We start from the raw sequence: 24,466 nt of genomic DNA, 5'->3' as shown, positions 1-24,466 counted from the left end.
CTAGGCAGTATTCGGGGTGATTCCATACTTTATACACTGCTAACTTGGAAGAATTTTTGGAGGTCTTCCACTTGTCCTGCTCCTGATTGCAGAGACTGTGATTTTAATCCCTATGGATGTCCCAGCTCAAAACAACATGGAACAAGCCCAGCCATGTGTGCTAATGTACCGTGAATGCTTGGTACATTGCTTCGGCACACCTCTGCTTCAAGAACTGATTGAGCACTGGTTCTTGTCCTTTCAGCTTGTCTGGCTGCACTGCTTGCAACCTGTATTCCACTGTCTGCTGTGCACTTTCGTATGTGTCCTGGTTTTAAGCCCCAGATCACAATTGGTTGAGCCTTCGGACATCCACGTACTGGTGGACCCCTTAAATGCCCAATTGTATAGTTGTCCCCAGCGTATTTCAGTGCTGCTGAACGCATTTTACGAGCAATCCTGGGATGCTTCAGCTCCTGGTGAACTGGATCTTGGCTCTCCGGACCGTCAACAGGCTGTGGTCACTCCCTCAGCGGCTGCAGTTGGGGCCAGATGGGACCACATTGGCTCTATAACCAGCTTCAAAGCTGCACGTATACTGGATAGCGACAGGGTTGAAAGTACAAAATACCCTAATTTACATATGCAAAAGAGGAGTGATCAAGGAGTGGCTAAAGATATGCAATGCAAATGTGGATGACACCCACAGAGAAGCAGTGCCAGGAGGATTTTGCCGATCCACCCAAAAATAGCAAATTGATTGCTCCTTTTTACCTCGTCTGACCTGTGGTACAGGATAAACTGAGATCATAAAAAAGAAAAAAAAGTTTAAAATGATAATAATAATCTCAGACACTAGAAGTCTGTCAAAAAAACTCACGTTTTTGTGCTAACATGAGCCCCAGGGCCAACACTTGCTGCATGCAACTCCGACCAGTTACAAAAAAAGGAAGTATAAACAGAGTGAACACGTTTACGCTTGTCGTGTTTTTTGCCGAAAACAGACTTTGGTTTGTGGCATTCATTAACTGAGCGCTCACCCAAGCCTTCAAAGGCGCAATAGGTCTGGAAGGTTCAATTCCACTGTTCATCTTTCCAAAGTTGATAAAAATGACGTTCATGCTGCGACTTCCTGGAAGTCGCCCAAATCTCTGGCATTGAACCACCGTTGGAGGCCCCGTGCCCTGTCCTCCCTGCCCTCACCTTGTCAATCAGCTGTCACTCAGTGCTCCTGCTGCCTCGGCAGCAGAGGTCTGCAAGGCTTGCCACCTCCCTAACTTCACTGACGCCACCAGAAGCCGACCTCCGGCTCACTCCAGAAACACATTCATTTGACACAGACATCAAACTCCCCGAAGTGCAAGAGTCCACCTCTTAGATTCCGCGCAAAATAATGGCGCAAAAGAGCTCCCATGCGTACCGTATGCAAATCCCCACTTTCATTACCATGAAGCACACAGTTAAAGCGTGGAGAGGAACCACAATGAATACTTTTTCTCTTGCATATGGGGAATTGTGAGATAGGAGATATGGTGGGGGGGGGAACATGCACTAAAGAGCGTGTTTGTGACACCGAGTTCCAGGTAGTGGGCAGCACGGTACCCCCAGCCGCATCCGTTATCATTCCCCGAAGTCTAAAGGGTCCAACCAAAGGTTGACGTGGCGCCTCTCGGGTGCGCAAAAACTACGCAGACGCAGCACACAAGTGGCTCGTGGCACCCCTCATCTTCATTTCAGGAGCAAACCGTGGCCTATACCTTTAAAGTTTGTCATGCACACCACTTTTCTCAATAAGCACATGTTGCTAGTGTCTGTGCTTTACATCCATTGCTGCCACATGAGAGAAACAGGAAAATAACCAGTCCGCTGGAGTTTCTTCAAATGAATTGAAGCATGTGGGATGTGATAGAACAGGATGATAGTGACCTTGGTTACAGTGATTTATCTCAGGAGATTCTCAATGTAAGGGAGGTTATATTGAAGATATTGGAAGCTGGAGCAATAAAAAATAAACCTACATCCTTTAATGACTATAGGGGGTGTAGGCATCCATATTGTTGCGGACTCTGCTTCGCCACACACCATTGTTGATGAGAGTGTCTGGAAGAACACATTTGTGAACAAGTTGGGCTCTAAATTATTACTCACTGATATATGCCCAGAAGGTTTTGGGGGTAAGTCTATACACATTCTTGGCTACAAGAATTTAATCTTACAGATTCAAGAATAGGCATACAGGCTCCCTACCTCAGCGCTGCCTACATTAAGGGCGAATACAGCACTTCCTGCAACAGAAACATGTCTGGTAACAGTGTCACAGAACGCACCTTCATTTGCATCAAGCCAGATGGTGTTCAACTGAGCCTGGTAGGGGAGATAATTAAGTGCTTTGACCAGATGTGCTACCGACTGGTATCCATGAAGTTTATGCACGCCTCCAATGAACTTCTGAAGGAACATTACATTGACCTGAAGAATCGCCCATTTTACCCTGGCTTGGTGAATACCCTGTTGTGCATATGGCGTGGGAAGGACTTTATGTTGGGAAGACTGACAGTGTAATGCTGGGATAGACCAACCCGGTCGATTCCAAACCAGGGACCATCCTCGGTGTCTTCTGCGTACAGGTTGACAGGAACATATGCCATGGCAGTGACTCTGTGGAAAGGGCCAAAAGGAGATCAATCTGTGGTTCAAGCCAGAAGAGCTGATTTCTTACAATAGCTCCACCAATTAATGGATCAAAGAGGCAAACTGAGGCAGAAGGTCCCTTCATCGCCTCTTCAGTTTAAAGACCTTTCCTTTGAGGGAGCACCTTATAGTTTTATTGCCTTATATTTCTCAGCTCGAAGCAATTTGTAATAAACACTTTGCCTGGAAAAAAGAATAGGCATGCAGTTGGAAAATTGTGTGTTGCAAAGAAGAGCCCTTTGGTTTTGGGGTGGTTTGATCAAGGGAAATTACATATGGTGTTGAACCCCAATAGGAAAGAACAAGTCATGATAGTGGATGAAGAAGAGATGGCAGGTAAACATATGCTGGAGAAATTCCCACATGCATTTAATGGTGAATATTTAAAATGATCCTATTTTAAGCATAAGATTGTTTTGAATAAAAATGTAACACCAAAAGTTCATAAAGCTGAAAGGGTGCCAATTTTACTCAGAGAGGAACGTTAAAAAAATTTGAGGATAAGGCAGATATAATAGAGCTCATTAAATCCTCTGATTGGTGTACCGCAATGGCTGTAGAGCATAAGGCTAATGGCAAATTGAGGCTATGTGATTGATTCTAGTATTTCCCTTCTGGGTCCACCTAAATGTTTTAAAAACAAAAGAATTGCCCCTTCCAAACCCTGTTTGTTTTTTTAATCTGTTTTTATTAGTTTAAAAACCAAAGAACATTCAGGACACATGAATTGCACAGTCAAGTACGTGCTTAAACAGTGGTGAAGACAGTACTATGAATGACATTCATGGTATCCAGGTGCAGCAGATCTAAAATACAACAGTTGAACACATTGGCATTTGCACCAATATGGAGAATACATTCAAGGGTACTCAAACAATATTGTTTTTGTATCTGTCTCTTAGTTTGTGTGTAGGCGATGTCCTTAGTTACATACTATTTGTAGTAGTATCAATTGGGTGTGCAAGGAGGTACGATTTGAGGGGTCACATATGTCTCTGGGCCTCGAGGCTAGTGGTAGCCGTTCCGAATACGTGAGTGTTTGATCTTGCCAGAATAGCATATCTTTGAGCCACCCCATAAATGTAGGGGCTCTGCACCGACCCCACCGACATGCCACCTTAGGTTTGGCCAGTAACAGCCCTAAGGAAATGAAACGTCTATATCCCATCTCTACAGTCTCTGTGTAGTTTAGAAGTGCAGTCAATGGTGTGGCTTGGATCAGGGGAGATGTCATTTGTTGTAATGCTGTAAACACCTGTTGCCAATATTCTAGGATGCTGAGACAACTACAAGCAAGATGCAAAAAATCTCCTTTTATCGCCCGCACATGTCACAGTGGTCATTGTTTCTCAGCTTTTACCTACAGATTTTAACGGGGGTAAGACAGATACGATGTAAGAATTCATAGTGTATAATACGTAGGTGACAACTAGCTGAGACCTGTTCTGTTTGTTTACAACAGTAGAACTATTGTTTTTCAGTAATTGTGTGGCCCAATTCCGCTCCCTATTTCTCCTGTGCCTCACTGCGTTGCGGGCTTTGGCTGGTATAAATGTTATGGTAGAGTGTAGATACCACATGCAAAGCCTGCTCATTCATCACAAGCGTGTGTAATGGATGAACGTGTGTAGTTCCTAAAAGTTCTTGTGGGTATGACGGTGTGTATTTTCTAATGCCTTGGCGTAACCTAACATATCGGAAAATATCCATAGGGGAGGGGAGTAGATGTAGTGAACACCTGCTGCATGGTACGAAATTTCCCTTTCAAGTATAGGTCCCCCCATTTATGTATGTCAAATTTAGTCTGGGTTTGTTTAAAAATCCCTCTTGTAACAGCGGCATTTGAGGATGGTACACCAATGGAAGTTTAGGAGAATATAACATGGGGACGTGCATGCGCTGGGCTTTAACTGTGCATGTTTGTGATCCCTGGAGCCCGCCCCGCCTCCCAGCTGAGCAGCCCTCGCCCCTCCCCCTCCACTTTCCATATATGACAGTTGTTCCCGCGCGCAGCGTTTACGCGCAGCGACCGCGCCCAACCCGCGCCGAAGGTGCGCCAAAGGTAAGCCCGTCTACGCCCGTCCGCGCCTGGACCGCGCCCAGCACCAGACCCCCTGCCCCTCGCGCTCCCCAGCCCTCCCGCGTTACCTACGATGCCGCCACCCTCCTAGCCCTTAACCCCGGTCGCGCCCCCAACTGCGTCCATGCCGCTCCTGGACGCACCCATGGACCGTTCTCCTGCCTCTCCTGCAAATTTAGCGGCACCGACAACATCCCCGCTACGACCACACCACAGATTCCAGACCCCAACCACCTACAATGCATCCTTCTCAACACCCGTTCGGTCCACAGGCACGCCATTGACCTCTGGAACCTCCTAGACACCATCTCTCCTGACGTCGCCTTCCTAACGGAAACATGGATGAACGCCTCCTCCGCCCCTGACATCGCCATCGCTATCCCTGATAACTATAAGATCACACGCAAGGACCGCACCGACCATACAGGAGGAGGAATCGCTATCATCCATAAGAAATCCATCCGCATCTCTACCAGCTCCGACGCCAACCTCGCTAACTCCGAACACCTTCACTTCCAGATCCACATCGACCCCAAGACCACACTCAGAGGCACCCTCCTCTACAGACCACCAGGACCCCGCGCAAAATTCAGTGAAGACATCACGGACTTCATCACCCCACACGCGCTCCCCTCCAAAGACTACATCCTTCTGGGAGACCTCAACTTCCACCTTGAAAAGATCAACGACCGCAACACCGCCACCCTCTTGGACAACCTCGCCAACCTCGGACTTAAACAACTGGTCACCTCCCCCACCCACATCGCAGGTCACACACTCGACCCCATCTTCACCTCCAGCAACCATGTCTCCTTCAGCCACACTACGAATCTCATCTGGACTGACCACAGCTGCGTTCACTTCACCTACAACAAGCCGAAACCCATCATCCACCTCCAACCAACTCTACAAAGAAACTGGAACAAAATCACCACGGATCAGATCTCCACATCGCTCCTTCGAACCTCCCCAGCCCTCTCTTCCAACGCCAACGAAGCCGCCTCCAACCTCACCCTTTGGTTATCCAACACCGCCGACACCTTAGCACCACTGAAAAAACGTCAACACAAACTTGGCAACAAGAAGGCCTCATGGTTCAACGATGATCTCAAGAAGTCCAAGAAACTGTGCCGCTCCCTTGAAAAGGCCTGGAAAAAAGACCCATCCACCAGCACCAAGGACGCCTTCAAAAACGCCACCCGCACCCACCACCAACTGATCCGAAAAGCCAAGAAAACAGCATTCAAGGATCGACTTGACAACAACGCCCACAACAGCAAGGAACTATTCAACATCGTCAAGGAATTTTCCAACCCCGCGGCCAACTCCAACGACATCACCCCATCTCAAACCCTCTGCGACTCCCTAGCCTCTTTTTTCCACAACAAGATTGCTGACATCCACAACAGCTTTGACAACCAACCCGGAAGCCAACCCACCCTACCATCTGCTGACCATCTTCCCCCCGTAAACACCCTTAACGCCTGGAACCTAATCTCCACTGAGGACACCATCCGCCTGATGAATTCCATCCACTCCGGATCCCCCACAGACCCATGCCCTCACCACATCTTCAACAAAGCAGACTCCGTCATAGCCCCGCACCTCCGAGACGTCATCAACTGCTCCTTCAACTCCGCTACCTTCCCAGAAGACTGGAAACACGCTGAACTCACCGCCCTTCTGAAAAAACCAACAGCAGACCCCACCGAACTCAAAAACTACCGCCCCATCTCGCTTCTTCCATTCCCGGCCAAAGTCATCGAGAAAGCTGTCAACAACCAACTCGCCGCCTTCCTCGAAGCCAACAAATCACTCGACCCCTCACAATCCGGCTTCCGAGCCAAACACAGCACTGAGACCGCCCTCATCGCAGCAACAGACGACATTCGAACTCTACTGGACAATGGAGACACAGTCGCCCTCATCCTCCTCGACCTCTCTGCAGCCTTCGACACTGTCTGCCACAGCACCCTTTTACAACGCCTCAGAAACATCGGTATCCAAGGAAAAGCACTGGAATGGACCACCTCGTTCCTCACCGGAAGAACCCAGAGAGTCCGCCTCCCACCATTCAAGTCCGAGGCCTCTGAAATCATTTGTGGCGTACCTCAAGGATCTTCACTCAGTCCCACCCTCTTCAACGTATACATGAGCCCCCTAGCGACCATCGCCCGCCAACACAACCTGAACATCATCTCCTACGCGGACGACACTCAACTGATCCTCTCTCTCACCAAGGACCCCAGCACCGCCAAAACTAACCTACACGAAGGAATGAAAGAAGTCGCCGAATGGATGAAACAAAGCCGTCTGAAACTGAATTCAGACAAAACAGAAGTCCTCATCTTAGGTACATCCCCCTCTGCATGGGACGACTCCTGGTGGCCGGAAGCCCTCGGAAAAGCACCCATCCCGACAGACCACGCACGGAACCTTGGCGTCATCCTGGACTCCTCACTCTCCATGAACAGACAAGTCAACGCCGTATCCTCTTCCTGCTTTAACATTCTTCGCATGCTCAGAAAAACATTTCGCTGGATCCCCTCTGAAACAAGAAAAACAGTCACCCACGCTCTAGTCACGAGCCGACTGGACTACGGAAACACCCTATACGCAGGCACCACCGCTAAACACCAGAAGAAACTACAACGAATCCAAAACGCCTCAGCCAGGCTCATACTAGACATCCCACGCAACGAACACATTTCTGGTCACCTTAAAGACCTCCACTGGCTACCCGTCAATAAGAGGATCACTTTCCGACTGCTTACCCACGCACACAAATCACTCTACGACATCGGACCAGATTGCCTCAACTCTCGACTGTCCTTCTACACCCCCTCCCGCCAACTTCGCTCCTCCAGTCAAGCCTTCGCCACTGTACCTCGCATCAACAAGACCACCATGGGAGGCAGATCCTTTTCATACCTGGCTGCCAAAACATGGAACTCACTCCCCGCTTACCTTCGCCTCACCCAGAATCACCTAGCGTTCAGAAAGCAGCTTAAAACTTGGATATTTGACAAATAATCCCCCTCCCCTTCCTAAGCGCCTTGAAACCCTCTGGGTATGTAGTGCGCTATACAAATTTTATGACTTGACTTGACTTGACATGTGACTGCTGTAGGGTCGGATTCACGAAGATGGGGCGTGCTTAGGATGGCCCTCTCTAGAGGTATCCAAACCCTGGTTTGTTGATAATCTTAGACCCCAAAAACAAGCCTGCAGAAGGCTTGAATGGAAAAGTCATAATCGATATAAGCCCAGAGTCAAGTTGTTTTAGAAACAGGCCTTCTGGACGTATAAAAACCTGGTTTTCAGAGCTTAAATCCAATTACTTTACTCTGAAAATTAAATTTTCTATAAATGTTTCCAAAGAATTCTTTGCCACAGTGCAAAAATTGAATAAACTACCAGAGCCTAAAAATAATACAGCCAGTAAAGTGTTTTACAACGCATTGGCTGCCTTTTTTCAAAACAAGGTAGAATAGATTTACAATACATTCTCAGCTAATCTTTCTGCCAATCCTCTACTAAGAGAGGAGGATATAATCAACAATCTTGAACCAGCAGGCACCTGCTCCTGGGCCAGCTTGACATGCCAGTAAACACCTCTTACTCATCTACTGTTTCATTGGATCAGTTTTCCTCAGGTGATACTGGAAAAACTTTCTTGACGTCCTTCTCATTATAAGAGGAGCTAGTTCTGTCCATGATGTGCCGAATTAAATCTGGATCGCCACTGACCCCCTGCCTCCTCAAATTCTTCAGCTAGCACTAGCTGTTATTTCTAAGCTTTCCATGGGCATGTTTAAAAAGGTTCTTGTTGGGCTCCTTTCCAAAGGAATGGAAAAGGGCCTCTTTTTAAAAAAGCTAGACATCAATGACCCCAACAATTATAGGCCGATCTCTAGTCTTTCTTTTTCTTCTAAAATTGTTGAAAAAACTATCAATCTGGAGCTATGACTGTTTCTTAACAATGTACTTCTTAATGCCACTCAGTCTGGCTTCAGAAACAAACATAGCACCAAACTATCATTGATTACAGCTTCAGAGGAAATTAGGCAATTCTTGTACAATGAGGTAATGCTTCTTTGATTTTATTAGATCTCTCTGCAGCATTCAATTCTGTAAATCATGGTCTCCTTATTGATCCCCTCTTTGCCACCAGTATTAGAGGCAAGGCTCATAAAATCTTTTCTATTAAATAGAGAACAGTTTGTCAAGCTCAACAGGTTTAAGGCTCCCTCCTTCACCTTGCAATCATCATTGAGGCCGAGCTTTTTAAAGCTGTATGTAGCTCCCCAGGACAACCTAATAAAATCTTTTGGTTTGGCACTAGTGTCCTATGCAGACAACACACAAATTGTGGTGTTAGTAGCCAGTAATCCTGATAATACGGCTTCAAGATTCCACAATAATATGCTCCAAATGTGGAAACTGGATGTCCAGCAACTGTTTAAAATTTAACTCTGCGTAAAACCGAGGTTCTGCTATTCAGCTCAAATACATTGTTATGGACAACCAAGTGGTGGCCTAAGAAATGGGGGAACTACCTACTCCAGCTCCTAAAGTAAAAAATCTCCATCACCTCTTCTGGCTTTTATATGCTTGAAACCATCAGAAACATTCCCCCCTTGAATTCCCCCGAATTGCAGAAGGCTGTGATTGATCTCTGCGCTCCTTTTGTCAAAAATCGTTTACTACAGTGCTCTTTTTACCATTATTCGAAAAAGAGTTTTATATACGCTGCAGATCTTACAGAATGCAGCTGCCCAGCTCCTTCTGCCATTCCTAAGCACCATTCAGTATCGCATGTTCTTCTATATTTACACTGGCTGCCTACCAAGAGAAGGATTGAATTTGGAGCCCTCTGTATTCCTTTTAAAGCATTACTTGACTCAGGACCTGATTTCTGGAATCATCGCTTTCAACTATATGTTCCTAGTAGACATATTCTACTGCATCTAATCTTGTTATTCCCAAAGTCAGGAGAGACAATTGGGGAGGCAGAAGCTTCATTGCCTGCACTGCTAGGCTGTGGAACTCCTTGCTGCAGCACCTAAACAATATGTCAGATTTACTGTGGAGTTTTCAAAGTGTAAATTTGCCCGGGAGAAAATAACTTACTAGGGGCATGAATTTAGTAGCCAGGGTATTAAACCACAGGCTGAATTGTTGGAAGCCATCACAGAGGCTCAGGCGCCTTTGTATAAGGATGATTTTAGGTCATTTCATGGGGTCTTGCTCTATTTTATGTCAAGTTTGTGAGTAAATCTGCCGATCTGACTTACCATTTGAGACAGTTGATGAAGGATAAGAACAAATTTAAGTGGCCTAAAGAGTGTCAGGAAAGTTTTGAGGGTATCAAAAAAGGCATTTACAATGCCACAACTCTTCAGGGGTTACATCTACAATGCTTAAGCATTGTTACTGCTGATACTAGTGAGAAGGGGTTGGAAGAGGTACTTTCCCAAGGGACAGTCATGAGAAAGAGAGCATTGTAGCTTTTGCGTCAGTACCATTGTCTCCATCAGAAGAGAACAATACTGTCATAGAGTGTGAAGCACTAGGATGGGTCTGGGAACTAATTTGAAAGCTTTTATTTGGGGATAGGCATGTGTAATAAGATGTGATCGTAAACATTAGGTTAAAGTTCTGTCTACTAGTGGTGTGGTGAACCCTTCTGTAAGATTCACATGTTTATCTATTTGTTTACAAGATTTATTTCATATGCAAACTGGAATACATACCGGGAAAGAGAAATGTGTTAGCTGAGTTTTATTAAGAATGGTTTACAAGCTTTTGACAAGGGTGTAGGAAAGAGGCAAGTGCCAAGGAATTGATTTTGAAGGATGTTATTGAGTGTTTGAGGAATGGCTTGCCTGACAAAAATATGTACGTCAGTGGGTAAGAGTAAGGGAACTGGGAAAGAGTCCTAAGTGTGAGAGTCAGTTCTTTAAACCACTTAAGGTCATTCATATTTTAAAGAATGTTGCACGTTCGGCAAGACTCAAAAGGAAATGTTATCTGGATTTTTTACCGCCGTGGAGAGTTTGAGGACCCTAAGGATGATTTATGAGGCTTTCTTTTCTGTTGGGGTGATTGCCCAATTTGAAGGAATTCAAGTCAAAAGCCCTTACTATTGATATTGATAGTTGGATCTCGTATTTTTGGCTACAGTAGATCCTGACCTGGGTTCTATTATAATTGCTCTCATAGTCTTGATGAGGCCTGGATTAAGCAGAGGCTGAAACGCGTTGACACACATTATTTGAAGACGTCAAAACAATAAACCTGTTTGAGTTTTGTTGATTAAATAATCTTTTAAAGAGTGCTAGATGGAGAGAGGTTAAAAGCGGTTAAACCTTGTACACTCCCTTTGTCTTTGTTTTGGTGATCTAAAGAGAAGGAATGTTATGTGAATTAATAATACATTGACATCCTTGTTCAAAAAAGTGGGGCAAAAGAACCGTTATTTTGGTTCCAAAAAAAGTGTGTATATATATATATATATATATATATATATATATATATATATATATATATATATATGTATGTAAATCAGAAATATATGTGTTTTGTTTATATATATGAATTTTGTATAGTTGTGTTCAATGTTGTGACCAATATTTAAGGTTAAATGTGGTTTAATTAAAAGAAGTAGTTGAGCCATACATTTGATATTCATTTCTCTCTTCTTATGGCTATCAATTGGAGAAACTCTATATCTAAAAATATCTCAATTAAATTGTGTTGAGAATGATTAATCCAAGAATGGATAATTGATAGTATCCAGTCTTATAATCAGGTAGATGTATTACTTTTCCGTAGGCTTTACTTTGTTATTTTCCTTGTTAGATACCCAAAAGCCTATGGGTTATATAGGTTACCCCTGTAGTTTGTTCACGTTTGCCAAATGTTGGCACATGCGTGAAGCAGTGTAATTCTAATGGTGTGCATGAACTGGAAGCCTCTGCTAGGGAAATGATTAGTTTGGAGGGGGAAGACATTTGGTATCCATGAGAGGTGGTAGTGCACTGGAACCACACTGCACCCAACTGAAGAGCCCCAATCAGGGTCCAACCGGTTTTGGGTTGCTTGTGTTCCATTCAGGGAAGGCCTAACCTGGCAGTTTGGGCTGGACTGTTCCTACTGGGTCAAGACTGATTTGCATATGGCTGCGTCTAAACTGAGGTGGCATGGTGAGAAAAGAAGATGGGTTGGAATGCTACCCTGAGCAAGTGCTAATGGTTAGACTTATTTCTAGCTTTTTTCCCATCACCTTTTGTGTGTTTGATATAAAATCCAGAGTGAAAGAACTCAAGTAGAGCCATGCAAACAGCAGTCAATGTCTGTAGGCACCCTTTTTAGACAGGAGTTTGTGAGGTTATACTAGAGAATATCAGACCCTCTAGACAAATAGAACTGGCCACCACCCAATCATATACAATTCCAACTGATCCAGCATATTTAACATTCTCCATTTGGTTTATGACCAACAAAATCCTCATAAAACACCTATAATTTTGGCATAGTGAGTGGAGCTAAGGTTTGGTTTGGGCTTACTTCATAATTAAATTTAGTAATTAAAGTTGCTGACAAAATGATGGCTTTAGATCACGCAAACAGCACTTGCAATCTAGGAAAGTAAACAATTTGCATTTGCAGATGAACAATTTCAATCTTACCTGTAACTGAAATGTCAGGTACCCTTTGAGGCTAATTCTGATAATAATAACCTGCTATCCCACAAAAGATAGAGTAGATGAAAAACAAGGAAAACAGTACACGGACTAGAATTTCTTCAATTAAAATGGATACAAATCTAATTTTAAATAATTAGCCTCATTAAATAAATCTCTTATGAGTGAAACATGTGCACTGAAAGCCTCCCTGATGATGGGTACACATATCTCCATGGGTTCTGTAGGCTGACTTCACAATTCATGGTCAATGAATAACACTCATCTACAGATTATCCAGTTTAGATTTTTATAACCGGCTTATTTTCAATAGCCAACAAGTCTTTGTTGACCAGTTCTCATATTTGCCATAATTCCAGAATATGGTGTTCAAACTTGAGTCAAATCTAGAAAGGATCTAGATCATACTAAAGAATACGTATGAAGAAAAATCATCATGAAGAACCCAGTATTAAAAATCCTCAAAGTTTTTAATCAGATAGAAGTAAAAGGACCTTAAACACACTCACCCATACAAAGCCCAACTCTATCCCACACGTGATCTGAACTCCAAACTGTGCTGTACTCTAAACCCAGAAAGAAACCCTTGTACCTCATAACGCCTTCACCTCTTTATTATTAAAGCACTTTGTTTTTTTGTTTTTTTACTAGTAGTGAAATCCAACATTTATGATTAGTGTTATTTATATTTCTATTAATCTGACATAAAAATAAAACTTGCAATTACTACTTTTCTTCATAATGGTTTCTCTGTAACGTTATTTACTCCTAAAAGTTTCTGCAGAGTGGCATAATCCAGTTGTGCAAAAAATACATCTTGCACATCTCTTTATTGGCATTGGAGCACGAATCACTAATCCTCAGAAAAGAGTCCAAATGCAGGGCATTCAATTAAGTAAAAACAAAAAAACATAGACAAAAAGCAAACAAAACAACTAACCTCCCCAAACTGTCCTTCTCCAAGCTTCTCTTTTAATGTTAAAAGCTTCCTTGGGAACTCTTCTACAGCTACGTCTTTTCCGCTCAGGAGATCCATGGTGATAGCAGGCACGGAGTATGTGTTGCTGCCGGTTACACCTTGAAGATTCACAATGTCAGCCTCGGCGTAGTGGGGAACACCATCAGGGCCACTAAGCTGTGCAGCTTTTCCAACTCCACTGCAGCCTGACAACAAATGAGAAATAGTAAGAAATGCCCCTAGGATAAGACATCAAACAATAGACTGCCTATGTTCATGAAAAGACACAGGAAACAACACAGTGAATGATGAGTTGGAATCAAAAATATACCTATATGTATATATATATGTTAAACAAAAAATATATATATACACACATACACATATTCCAGCAAAAGTTTTGGCGCAAAGCTTTAGTGGCCTCCAGCAGCGGCGGGCCCCGGACGGGATCGCCAGTCCCTCCACATTCCACCAAACTCGTTCACGATTCGCAAGAACGATGTCCAGGCCACAAATAGTTTTCAAAAACTGGATTTATTCACAGCCCTACTCGACGCGTTTCGGGAATCACCTTCCCTTTCTCACGAGTACAAGAGTCTGTTTGCATCCAACATTTAAAGTAAATCACGTGATCGTGTTGAAAATGAACATAGCCAACAGACTACCATAACACACTACATCTGGAGCTATGCAATACATTCATCTTTTAGCAATGTGTGGCATTTCACTATATCAGTGTTTTTGATTAATTAAACATAGTCTATCTAACAACTTAGGCTTTTGGCAAAGGAATAACATTTCATTGTAAATTCATTATACGTGAATGATGTTCTGTGTAACGGCAGGGTCATTTCAACGCCTCGAAATTCCACATGATTTTGCACATTACGTAATACCACTTGGGGATTACCCATTTCTTAAACACATACACATATATATATATATATATATATATATATATATATATATATATATATATATATATGACCAAAGCCTAGAGTGGCTGAAACGCGTTGGTGGAGTGAAACGCTGAATTAAAAAGCTTAAAATCCATCCGGGAGTGCCGCCTCCTTTGTTCTAAAATATTAATTATTGGGCCAGGATCCGGCTCCTGGGCAGAGCACCCGCTGTGGAGCACTTTTCGTGCAAGAGGATCACTTTGGTGAAATATATATATACATATATATGTATCAAATCGAAATCACACTCCAATCCTTGTACTGCTTCGCAAGGTAAGTATGAAACACGAACTCCAAATTGCAACAAATAGATTTTATTCGACGGACTTCAAGGCAACAAAGTAAATACTCGACGCGTTTCGGGAAACACCCTTGGTCACGAGTCAAGTAGTGAGTGTTTCATTCGTTTAAATAACAAAACATGTGATCACCGTGCATCATTAACAACAACAACAGACTGCTTTACGCACCATCCAAGCGCTAAGCAGTCGGAAAGTGCATCTTAATTCGATTTCTGCATATAATGTGCTTATTTTTGTTCCACATATAACAATTGATTAAGTGCAAGAGAAACAATAAATTTAGTTAAGTCGGATTCAGCAAAATGATATATCTACACATGTGCATATGTCACCAGGTAGCGTTTTCGATAAAGTTTTCTGTAGCTTTACACTGTTTTTTCACTGTTTTTTCATTACTCTTTTTCTGCTCGTTATTGCCCCAGTGGGCTAAAGGCGCTTTGAAACAATTCAATCAAATTACATACCAAGTGGACATTGCGCTTCCAAATTTTAAAACTCACGAACGAAAACTTAATAATGCTACCAAACATTAATGACATTCTTAATGAAAGCATCTCCAACAATCCAGCCCAAGTGGGCATGAGGTATTAGTCTCTTGATTATTTTATGGAACAAGAATAGCAGAATTGTGTACGAAGCACGTTCCCTGAAAATAAAAAATAATAAAAATCACATAATTCATCCTAAAATGAATTTAAAAAACACACTAACTTGATAGTTTTACAGAGTAAAAAGTAGATTTTTCATACGGGTACATACATTTCTATCAGATTTTTATCAAGGCCGCATGGCCCCCGGTTCTTTCAGGGTGGTGCTCCGACTGAACATTAGCGCGACGTGAGGCACTGCAAGTCAGGCATCCAGGGCAGTTTGAACAGTTAAAGGATATCGTTGTGCTGAATGCGTTCTTACCATTTAAGGCTCCTTGTGGGCAGCTGAGGTCCGGGTGCTCCTTTGTACGTTGGGTACTTTGGAGCTGGAATATTTACGCGGCGACCCATGCCGCGGAAGGAGCACCACCCTGAAAGAACCGGGGGCCATGCGGTCTTGACTACGGGCCGAGAACATGGGACAGCAGCGCATGGATTTTGCACGAATTCCACATAGCGAGGCCCATCCGTGGGCTTGAAATGTTACCAACTGAACATTAGCGCGACGTGAGGCACTTCAAGTCCCATAAGTCCCATCCTGGGCGTGCATCTAAGCAAGAAGGAGTGTGGTGCCTCAAGCGCTCCTTCATAACTGCCAAAGCCTCTGAAGAGAAGTGGGGACACTTCGAAACGCGTCAGGCATCCAGGGCAGTTTGAACAGTTAAAGAATATCGCTGTGCTGAAGGCGTTCTTACCATTTAAGGCTCCTTGTGGGCAGCCGAGGTCCGGGTGCTCCTTTGTACGTTGGGTACTTTGGAGCTGGAATATTTACGCGGCGACCCATGCCGCGGAAGGAGCACCACCCTGAAAGAACCGGGGGCCATGCGGTCTTGACTACGGGCCGAGAACATGGGACAGCAGCGCATGGATTTTGCACGAATTCCACACAGCGAGGCCCATCCGTGGGCTTGAAATGTTACCGACTGAACATTAGCGCGACGTGAGGCACTACAAGTCCCATAAGTCCCATCCTGGGCGTGCATCTAAGCAAGAAGGAGTGTGGTGCCTCAAGCGCTCCTTCATAACTGCCAAAGCCTCTGAAGAGAAGTGGGGACACTTCGAAACGCGTCAGGCATCCAGGGCAGTTTGAACAGTTAAAGGATATTGCTGTGCTGAAGGGTTTTCTTACCATATAAGGCTCCTTGTGGGAAGCTGAGGTCCGGGTGGTCCTTTGTACGTTGGGTACTTTGGAGCTGGAATATTTACGTGGCGACCCATGCCGCGGAAGGAGCACCACCCTGAAAGAACCGGGGGCCATGCGGTCTTGACTACGGGCCGAGAACATGGGACAGCAGCGCATGGATTTTGCACGAATTCCACACAGCGAGGCCCATCCGTGGGCTTGAAATGTTACCGACTGAACATTAGCGCGACGTGAGGCACTACAAGTCCCATAAGTCCCTTCCTGGGCGTGCATCTAAGCAAGAAGGAGTGTGGTGCCTCAAGCGCTCCTTCATAACTGCCAAAGCCTCTGAAGAGAAGTGGGGACACTTCAAAACGTGTCAGGCATCCAGGGCAGTTTGAACAGTTAAAGGATATCGCTGTGCTGGAGGCGTTCTCACCATTTAAGGCTCCTTGTGGGCAGCTGAGGTCCGGGTGCTCCTTTGTACGTTAAGTACTTTGGAGCTGGAATATATATAGATCTACTAAAGCAAGCAGGGACTGGGTAATTGAACAAGCCTTTTTCCAATCAGATCGCACTGTCATTAAGCCCCAGAGGAAAGTGCAGGAAGCACTGAAACGCGTCGGGCTGACAAGAATGAGAGACGGAAGCTGGGACATTCTCAAGCATTAAATGAAGGTTTTACCGACTTCTCTGTTGCCGTGTGCTTTCTTCGCTGCAGAGCCTTTGAACATAAAACATTTAACACGACAGCTTCGTCGTGGAAGAGATGCACCACCTGGACACACAGGAAGGAGCCGTGGAGAAAGGGGCCGTCGTTAGGGAACTAACCCAGACAGGATACGGCGCAGCAGAGCGCAATACTGATGTGAATGTTCGGGTTGACCGGGGCATATTGAAATGCTTGTACAATGTGGTGGAGTGCTACAAAACCACCGCAACTTGAAATATTGTAATGCCAGTATGGAATCCACTACGGGGAACAAATTAAGGCAAGATATACTACAATTCCCAGAAGACATCAATCAAGTCACGTGCTAACAAAGCGCCTCCCAGGCTGATCTACTAAAGCAAGCAGGGACTGGGTAATTGAACAAGCCTTTTTCCAATCAGATCGCACTGTCATTAAGCCCCAGAGGAAAGTGCAGGAAGCGCTGAAACGCGTCGGGCTGACAAGAATGACAGACGGAAGCTGGGACATTCTCAAGCACTAAATGAAGGTTTTACCGACTTCTCTGATGCTGTGTGCTTTCTTCGCTGCAGAGCCTTTGAACATAAAATATATATATATATATATATATATATATATATATATATATATATATATATATATATATATATATATATATATATATAAAATGCTATTCTGGGCAAAATAAAGATGGCCCAAAAACAAGTTATTTGGACACGTACCAACAAACGTATATAGTCATATTCTGATGGATACATCTGCCTGTGGATGCCTCATCTTTTGAATTATCCCAATGCGCAGCATCCCACAGAAACCAAATATGAGGGTAGGCCAAATGATCCCCGACCAACAAGAACCATCACCAAGTTCCTGAATTGCAATTCGGAATTTGTGATCTATTGTCTTGTCTGCCCGTGCTCCAAGAGGTATGTTGGTAGTACAATCAATCCAGCAAAGAAGCGCATCTTGGAGCACATGCGTGCCATCACCAACAGGGATAAAAACTACCCGGTGGCACGCCACTTCGAAACCCACCACAATAGTAACAGAGATCTACTGTCCTTTTATCTGATAGATCAATTGGAAAGGCAGGAAAGAGGTGGAGATAAGATCAGAACCCTCAGGGCAATGGAGTCAAGATATATCATCGACCTCCAAACTATGAAGCCGATAGGTCTAAACAATGACGAAGAACTCTGGGTACACCTGGATTAAGACATAAAGGGGCTAACTGTAAAAGAATAGATATGTAACATCTGAAACTAAAATAAGGTACTATCATCTGCCACACTCTCCCCCATACGCAATGTTCATAGTATTATGAAATCTGTACATTTACACTAGGGAGTCTCATGCCCATACAGGGCTAGATGTACGAAAACAAAACAAAAAAATGCCCATTCAGGGCGTTATAAAAAAGGTGACTTGCACGACACGTATGTAAATATGATGAGAGAGGGACTAAATATACACGGTGCATATTAATAGAATGTTGTTAACATGAAGGGTATAAAATACATCTAACTTTCGATATTCGAAAATGTAGTGCTTTATGTAAATATTTGCAGAAGACTCGCAATTGATACCAACTTGTGATATTCCAACATTTCTGTGTATACATAGAAACATTTGCACTGCGTGTATATGTGTATATATATGAATTCATTACTGTCACATGTATATACTCTCTTGTCACCGAGTAAGTCACGAAATATACAAATGAATTACATAGGGATTTCTTCCCTTGTTGTTTTTAACTGCACGAGCACTTTATCAATTGCCACTTTTTCCGTGTTTCATTGTGAACTAATATGCATTTGCACTTTACAATATGTCTGCCACTATTCTACCTTATTGTTGGCTTAGTCCTCTTTTGATAACTATTAAGAGGTGGAGATAAAATGGCAAGTTTTGTTATGCACATTGACACTGAGGAAGCCGTTTCACAGCGAAACGCGTTTGTCTTTGATGGGGTAACGGGGGTCTGTCACTAAACCACAAAATCATCAGCTTGGAGTGCCGTCTGCTTTCTTTCGACATAAGCGAGCGTGTAGCAATATATATATATATATATATATATATATATATATATATATATATATATATATATATATATATATATATATATATATATAATGCTATTCTGGGCAAAATAAAGATGGCCCAAAAACAAGTTATTTGGACACGTACCAACAAACGTATATAGTCATATTCTGATGGATACATCTGCCTGTGGATGCCTCATCTTTTGAATTATCCCAATGCGCTGCATTCCACAGAAACTTCTCTCCTCAGCTCTCCCACGTCGAATAGGACATCACAATGGAATGGCTCCACACGTGACTCTGTGTGGCATGATCAAAGCCATAACAAGACGTTGTTGGTGTGCTGACATCAGGTACCTTTTTTCCTTACCGTCAACGCGTTAAGGTTTTTTTCCAGACTCTCCATTTCTGGGAGTTTCTTTGTTGCTGTTGTTGCAACTTTGTAGCCATCGAAGATGAGTACTCCAAGAAAGTCGGGATTCAAGCCGTGCACATAATGTGGGGGCCAGATGTCTATCACTGACCCCCAAGAAGACTGTTTTTGGTGCCTGTCCTCAGATCATGAGGTTGAGATTTGTACCTCGTGTAAGCGGATTAATCCAAAGGCTTTGAAGGAAAGAGAGGTCCAGTTATTCATGGCCAAAGCCAAGAAACAGAAGAGGGTCTCATGAGGTCTCGGATCCAATCGAAGTCAAAAATACCTCACACTTTGAGGTCATCCAAGAAGCACAAGAAGTGGTGCATTGGTTCTCGGCGTCGTTCTTCGAAGGTCACGAGTCTGAAGTCGGTGTCCCTGCGACCTAGACATCATTGCAGGGATGAGATCTCTCGGTCTCCGGCCCCATCTATGGCATTGAGAGCTGTGACTCCTCAAAGGGATGTTTAGCCTCTTCCAATACCAAAGTCAGCAACTCCACCTCCGGCTCCTGGATCAGCAATGCCGGAGCCGAATTTGGTGCCTCCACGAGCGGCTCCTGAGTCTGGTGTTCCGGAGCCGGCATACCCTGCATTCCGGGATTGGATCCATTGCATTTTTTACATACTTGTGACGGGGCGGCTGGTCGGCAGGGTGTGAATACTGAGGACTCTGTTGTACATGATTGGTGGTCAGCTGTACCTCTCTCGCCTTTTTCCCTCCAGCAGCAGGAACCGTTACCTGGGGAGGACTGGATCCGCCATGACTCTGTGAGTCCCTGGGATTGCGAGCCGGACATTGGACAAAGTTACTTTCAGTCCGGTTGCTTGGGTGACGAGACTCCGCCCACTTCAAACGTAGCCACGTTAAAAGAAGGCGGATCCCGGAAGACGCCGGAACCCTTTCCCCCGGAGGACGAGACTGGCATGGAGTGGAGACCGAGCACGGAGGAGAACGCGAGTAGACGAGTTGAAGACAACAAGCCAGGAGGCCAACGTTCCTGCGAAGCGCCCCGCCACGTTCCCGCGGGAGGAGCGTGGCTTTCCAAGGTACGAGGGAAAAGTTGCGGGGTGGGCAGGTTGGAGTGGTTAGACCACTGTGTAAACCGCCTAGTCGTTTCCCTGCACCCTTCCCTCACGTACACTTCGACCACTCGTTTATTAACTACTTGCACCTGGTTTCCCTCACTCCCGGTCCCTGTGTGGAGCGTTTTTGAGCGTCTTCCCTAATATCGTCTCTCTGTTTCCTTCTTTTTGGGCGGCACTCTCCCGGACTTCGCCTGGAGACCGAAGCTGACGTTTTCCACTCTGGCTGCAACACCACCCGGACGACGCCGGAACACCCTGGAACTGCCTGCTTTTCCTCGAGGCGTCAGAACGGAGCCCGACGAGTTTGCCCGAATAAGACTGACTTCTCGTAGAAAGAAATCATACTTGAAAATAAAACCCTCTCTAAAAGCACTATTCAAGTCTTCTGAATCCGTTACTGACCCAGCAAACCCCACCCCAGTACAATACTATATTCAGCTTGTTTGCGAGTGCTGCGTGCGCTTGCTGGCCCCATGGGTTCATTAACATTTTCCCTGGGACGATTTCCCCCTCAATTTCCGCAGGCACCTTCATACCCTTTATGCTTTTGGCTACAGGGAGTTGGCCTCTTCCTACCCCGAGGTTATCAATGACGTTGTAGCCTTTAGACGGTCGAGTTCCTTTGGATGGTTTCAATTCAAAAGGTGAGGAATCCACAGGCAGATGCATCTATCAGAAGTACAAGTTTCTTACCCTTGGTAACACTTTTTCGGGTGGATACAGTATCTACCTGCGTATTCCTCACTGCCCCACCTGCCTACCCGTTGCCTATCTGCTTATACCGAAAAGTAATCAATGTGTATTTTATTGCTGGAATCTTGAGATAGTTGGCATTGGAAAATGTCTATGATGAAGAATTTTCAGGTTTGGTTGAATGTGTATACTGTAAATATTTGTGAAAATGTTGTTGGTTCGACCTGAAGGCACGGAAGAAAGGGGTGGAACTGATGTCAGCACGCCGACAAGGTCTTCTTATGGCTCTAATGACACCACGCTGAGTTGCATGTGGAGCCCAATCGTTGTGACGTCCTCGTCGATGTGGGAGAGCTGAGGGGAAAAGTTTCCATGGAATGCTGTGCATTGGGATAATTCAAAAAGTGAGGAATCCACAGGCAGAAACTGTATCCACCAGAAAAAGCGTTACCAAAGGTAAGTAACTTGCTCTTTATAACTATAGTGCATGATGGTATTACAGTAGTGTGTAAATGACTCGTGGGGAACTCTGCTTAATGCCTCATAGAACAGATGAAATTCTAGAATCACTGTAAAAGAAAAACCAATTCACAAGCTGTAGTTCTATTTACGAGTTAATATTCTGGTAATGGTTAAACACCTTTATTTATTTATTTACAAGTGCAGCACATGAAAAACTCAGCATGGCATCAACTGTACTTGTAGATCTACTGGGTGTAATATTACAATTAATTTCCATTGTTGACATGGCCCTTCCCCACAATCAACAGTGGCCATACATAGCTTATACACTGTGCATCTCCAAATATACTATTTATATCTCATTTGGTCGCTTTTATTTTACGACATGCTATGGAATAAAAACCCATATTTGACCGGCACCTGTCAAGTATAGAAAATATTTTAGAGGTCTTTGTAGAGTCCCTGTGAAAAATATGGTCTTCATCATCACAATGATTTTTATACTGAATATACTTCAATTAAACCTCCTGTGCTCATGCCAACATGCATAAGGCTCTCACCATTCTTGTTATTTCTTCCTTGCAGTGTTTTCCTCCATTTTTGTTTTCTGAGTCATGCGGTCTCTGGAGGGTGGTGCTGGCCAGTGGTCTTTTTAACACTTACAACCCCATGGCCCTAGTCCTTGAAAGATACAACAGCTTCTTAATGAAGGCACTTCCGCCGAAGCGTGCATAAAGCCATTCACACCACGAGATAAATCGATAACGTATTTTGTTTCAATTTATTAATGCTTTCGATTTCCAGTCATATGTCCCCATCTTTTGGAGACTGAATAGCAATAATTTATTCGCTAAATGTCTCCATGATTTACTCTAAAGAATGGTTATTGTTTAGGACACTGTACATGCAAATAATATATCATGATAATTAGTGTTCTATAATTTTACATACTGTATTCTAAGTAAAACATATTTTGTGATATAACAATAACAGAATTGGTTCAATTATTACATGATTTGCTGTTTGTCAGCTGTTATCTTATTGATCATCAGTCAGTTGCATTGTTGTACTCCTACACCTGTCTTTTTTATTTTCATTCTTGCTTAAGTCTGTTTCTAAAATACTTGAATTTTTCCCTGCGCTTAGCAAGCAATCTTGTCTGCAGGGGCCCCGGTTATCTAAAATGGCTAACTTGTAGTCACACATCCGTTAAAGCTGCAGCACTGAGGGAATACCGGATGTGTCCTCTCTGACCACCGACGAGCTGCTGGTATGACTCGGAAAACAAATATAGAGAAAAACCCTACAAAGAAGAAATAACAGAAAGGCCTCACATGTGTGCATGGAATGCTTGCATTAGAAGGCAGGGACAGATATATCAAGCTCTGACAAAGGCCCCAGAACCGATTGGGCTCTTAGAGAGGGCCGAAACATGTTGGCATAAGCACAGGAGGTTTAGTTGAACAAATATATTCAATATAAAAACCTCAGAATACGTTTTTATCCAAATCTCAGGTACCCAACGAGTAAAGGAAACCTTTGGGTACACCAGTAGGTATTTTTAATAGCAAAAGTTTCACCTAGATCCCTGCTTATCCAGTGAGATTTAATTTAAGAACGCCCATTTCTACCTTTGGTGACTCTGCCCTAGTGGTATAATCTTACCGATGATGAACAATAAGTGTGTGAGGCGTCTATTCCGATATCTTTGGATATTTGAGAGGTTATCTTTGAACCTGCTCAGATAAATTGTCTATGAGCAGGCTCCCCAACAACCATTTGAACATTCCAGTATGCCTTTGTGTATGACAGTTCATGCTTTGTCACTGACAAAATCATTTGTAGGGTGTCCTTGTCAACCCAAACTTTGGGGCCGATTGGATTGCGGTGATTCCGCATCCTCCGGGCCGGCGGAAGCCACCGCCGGCCCGGAGGATGCAGAATCACCGCAGCAGTGCCTCCAAAGACCCTCCACCAGATTAGGATGGCTGGGGGGTCATCGGCGGACGGGAAAACCGTCTGCTGCTTTTCCGCCGCGGTCGCCTTCCGACCGTGGGGGAAAAGCTCTAATATGGTGGCAGTGTCTATCAGACACCGCCAGCCATATTAGGATGGGGCAGGAAACATGCTTTTCCACGGCGGCTTTTCCGCCGTGGAAAAGCATGTGGTCTTTTCAGTTTGGGGGCCCGTTGCAGGCCCCCAGGGTGTCAGGGGGTGGGGGGTGCACATGGGGGGTACCTATGGTACCCCTGCATTTACATGAACAAAGCAGCAGGCACCACGCGGTGCCTGTTGCTTTGTGCATGTAAATGCAATCCTGCATTTTTAACCTCGCAAGGTTAAAGATACGGGATGTGACCGCCAGGGTGGCGATCACATCCTAATTTGCATGGAGGGACCGCTGCTGCCCATGCGGACCGTCCCTCTACCTCGGGGGTGGCGGACGGACGCAGGTCCGTCCGCCATCCTAATGACCCCCTTATTCTGGAACTATGTTACTTGATTTTATCAGCCAGTATTTAGCAACATATGCTGCTGCTTTGTGATTTCCACCTAAATCCTCCTTTCTCTATGCCCAGGGTTATCATTTTATAGTAGCAACACTGCTCACTATTGCTAGA

At 44.3% G+C, this 24,466-nt stretch overlaps 1 protein-coding gene and 1 pseudogene across 1 annotated transcript in view; one reads left to right on the top strand and one right to left on the bottom strand.

The window, feature by feature from the left end:
- Positions 1 to 24,466, bottom strand: part of DDR2 (discoidin domain receptor tyrosine kinase 2) — a 631,189-nt gene that overhangs the window by 88,554 nt on the left and 518,169 nt on the right. The window contains exon 12 of the mRNA XM_086964525.1: positions 13,400 to 13,623. Within this exon, the coding sequence (XP_086820651.1) occupies positions 13,400 to 13,623 (224 nt within the window). The remainder of the gene's footprint in view (positions 1 to 13,399; positions 13,624 to 24,466) is intronic.
- LOC147748933 (nucleoside diphosphate kinase pseudogene) lies at positions 2,278 to 2,737 on the top strand (annotated as a pseudogene).

The sequence above is a fragment of the Lissotriton vulgaris genome, chromosome 1_1 (genome assembly GCF_964263255.1).
Source record: "Lissotriton vulgaris chromosome 1_1, aLisVul1.2, whole genome shotgun sequence".
In the NCBI taxonomy this organism is placed as follows: domain Eukaryota; kingdom Metazoa; phylum Chordata; class Amphibia; order Caudata; family Salamandridae; genus Lissotriton; species Lissotriton vulgaris.
This window is presented reverse-complemented; position numbering and strand designations above follow the sequence as displayed.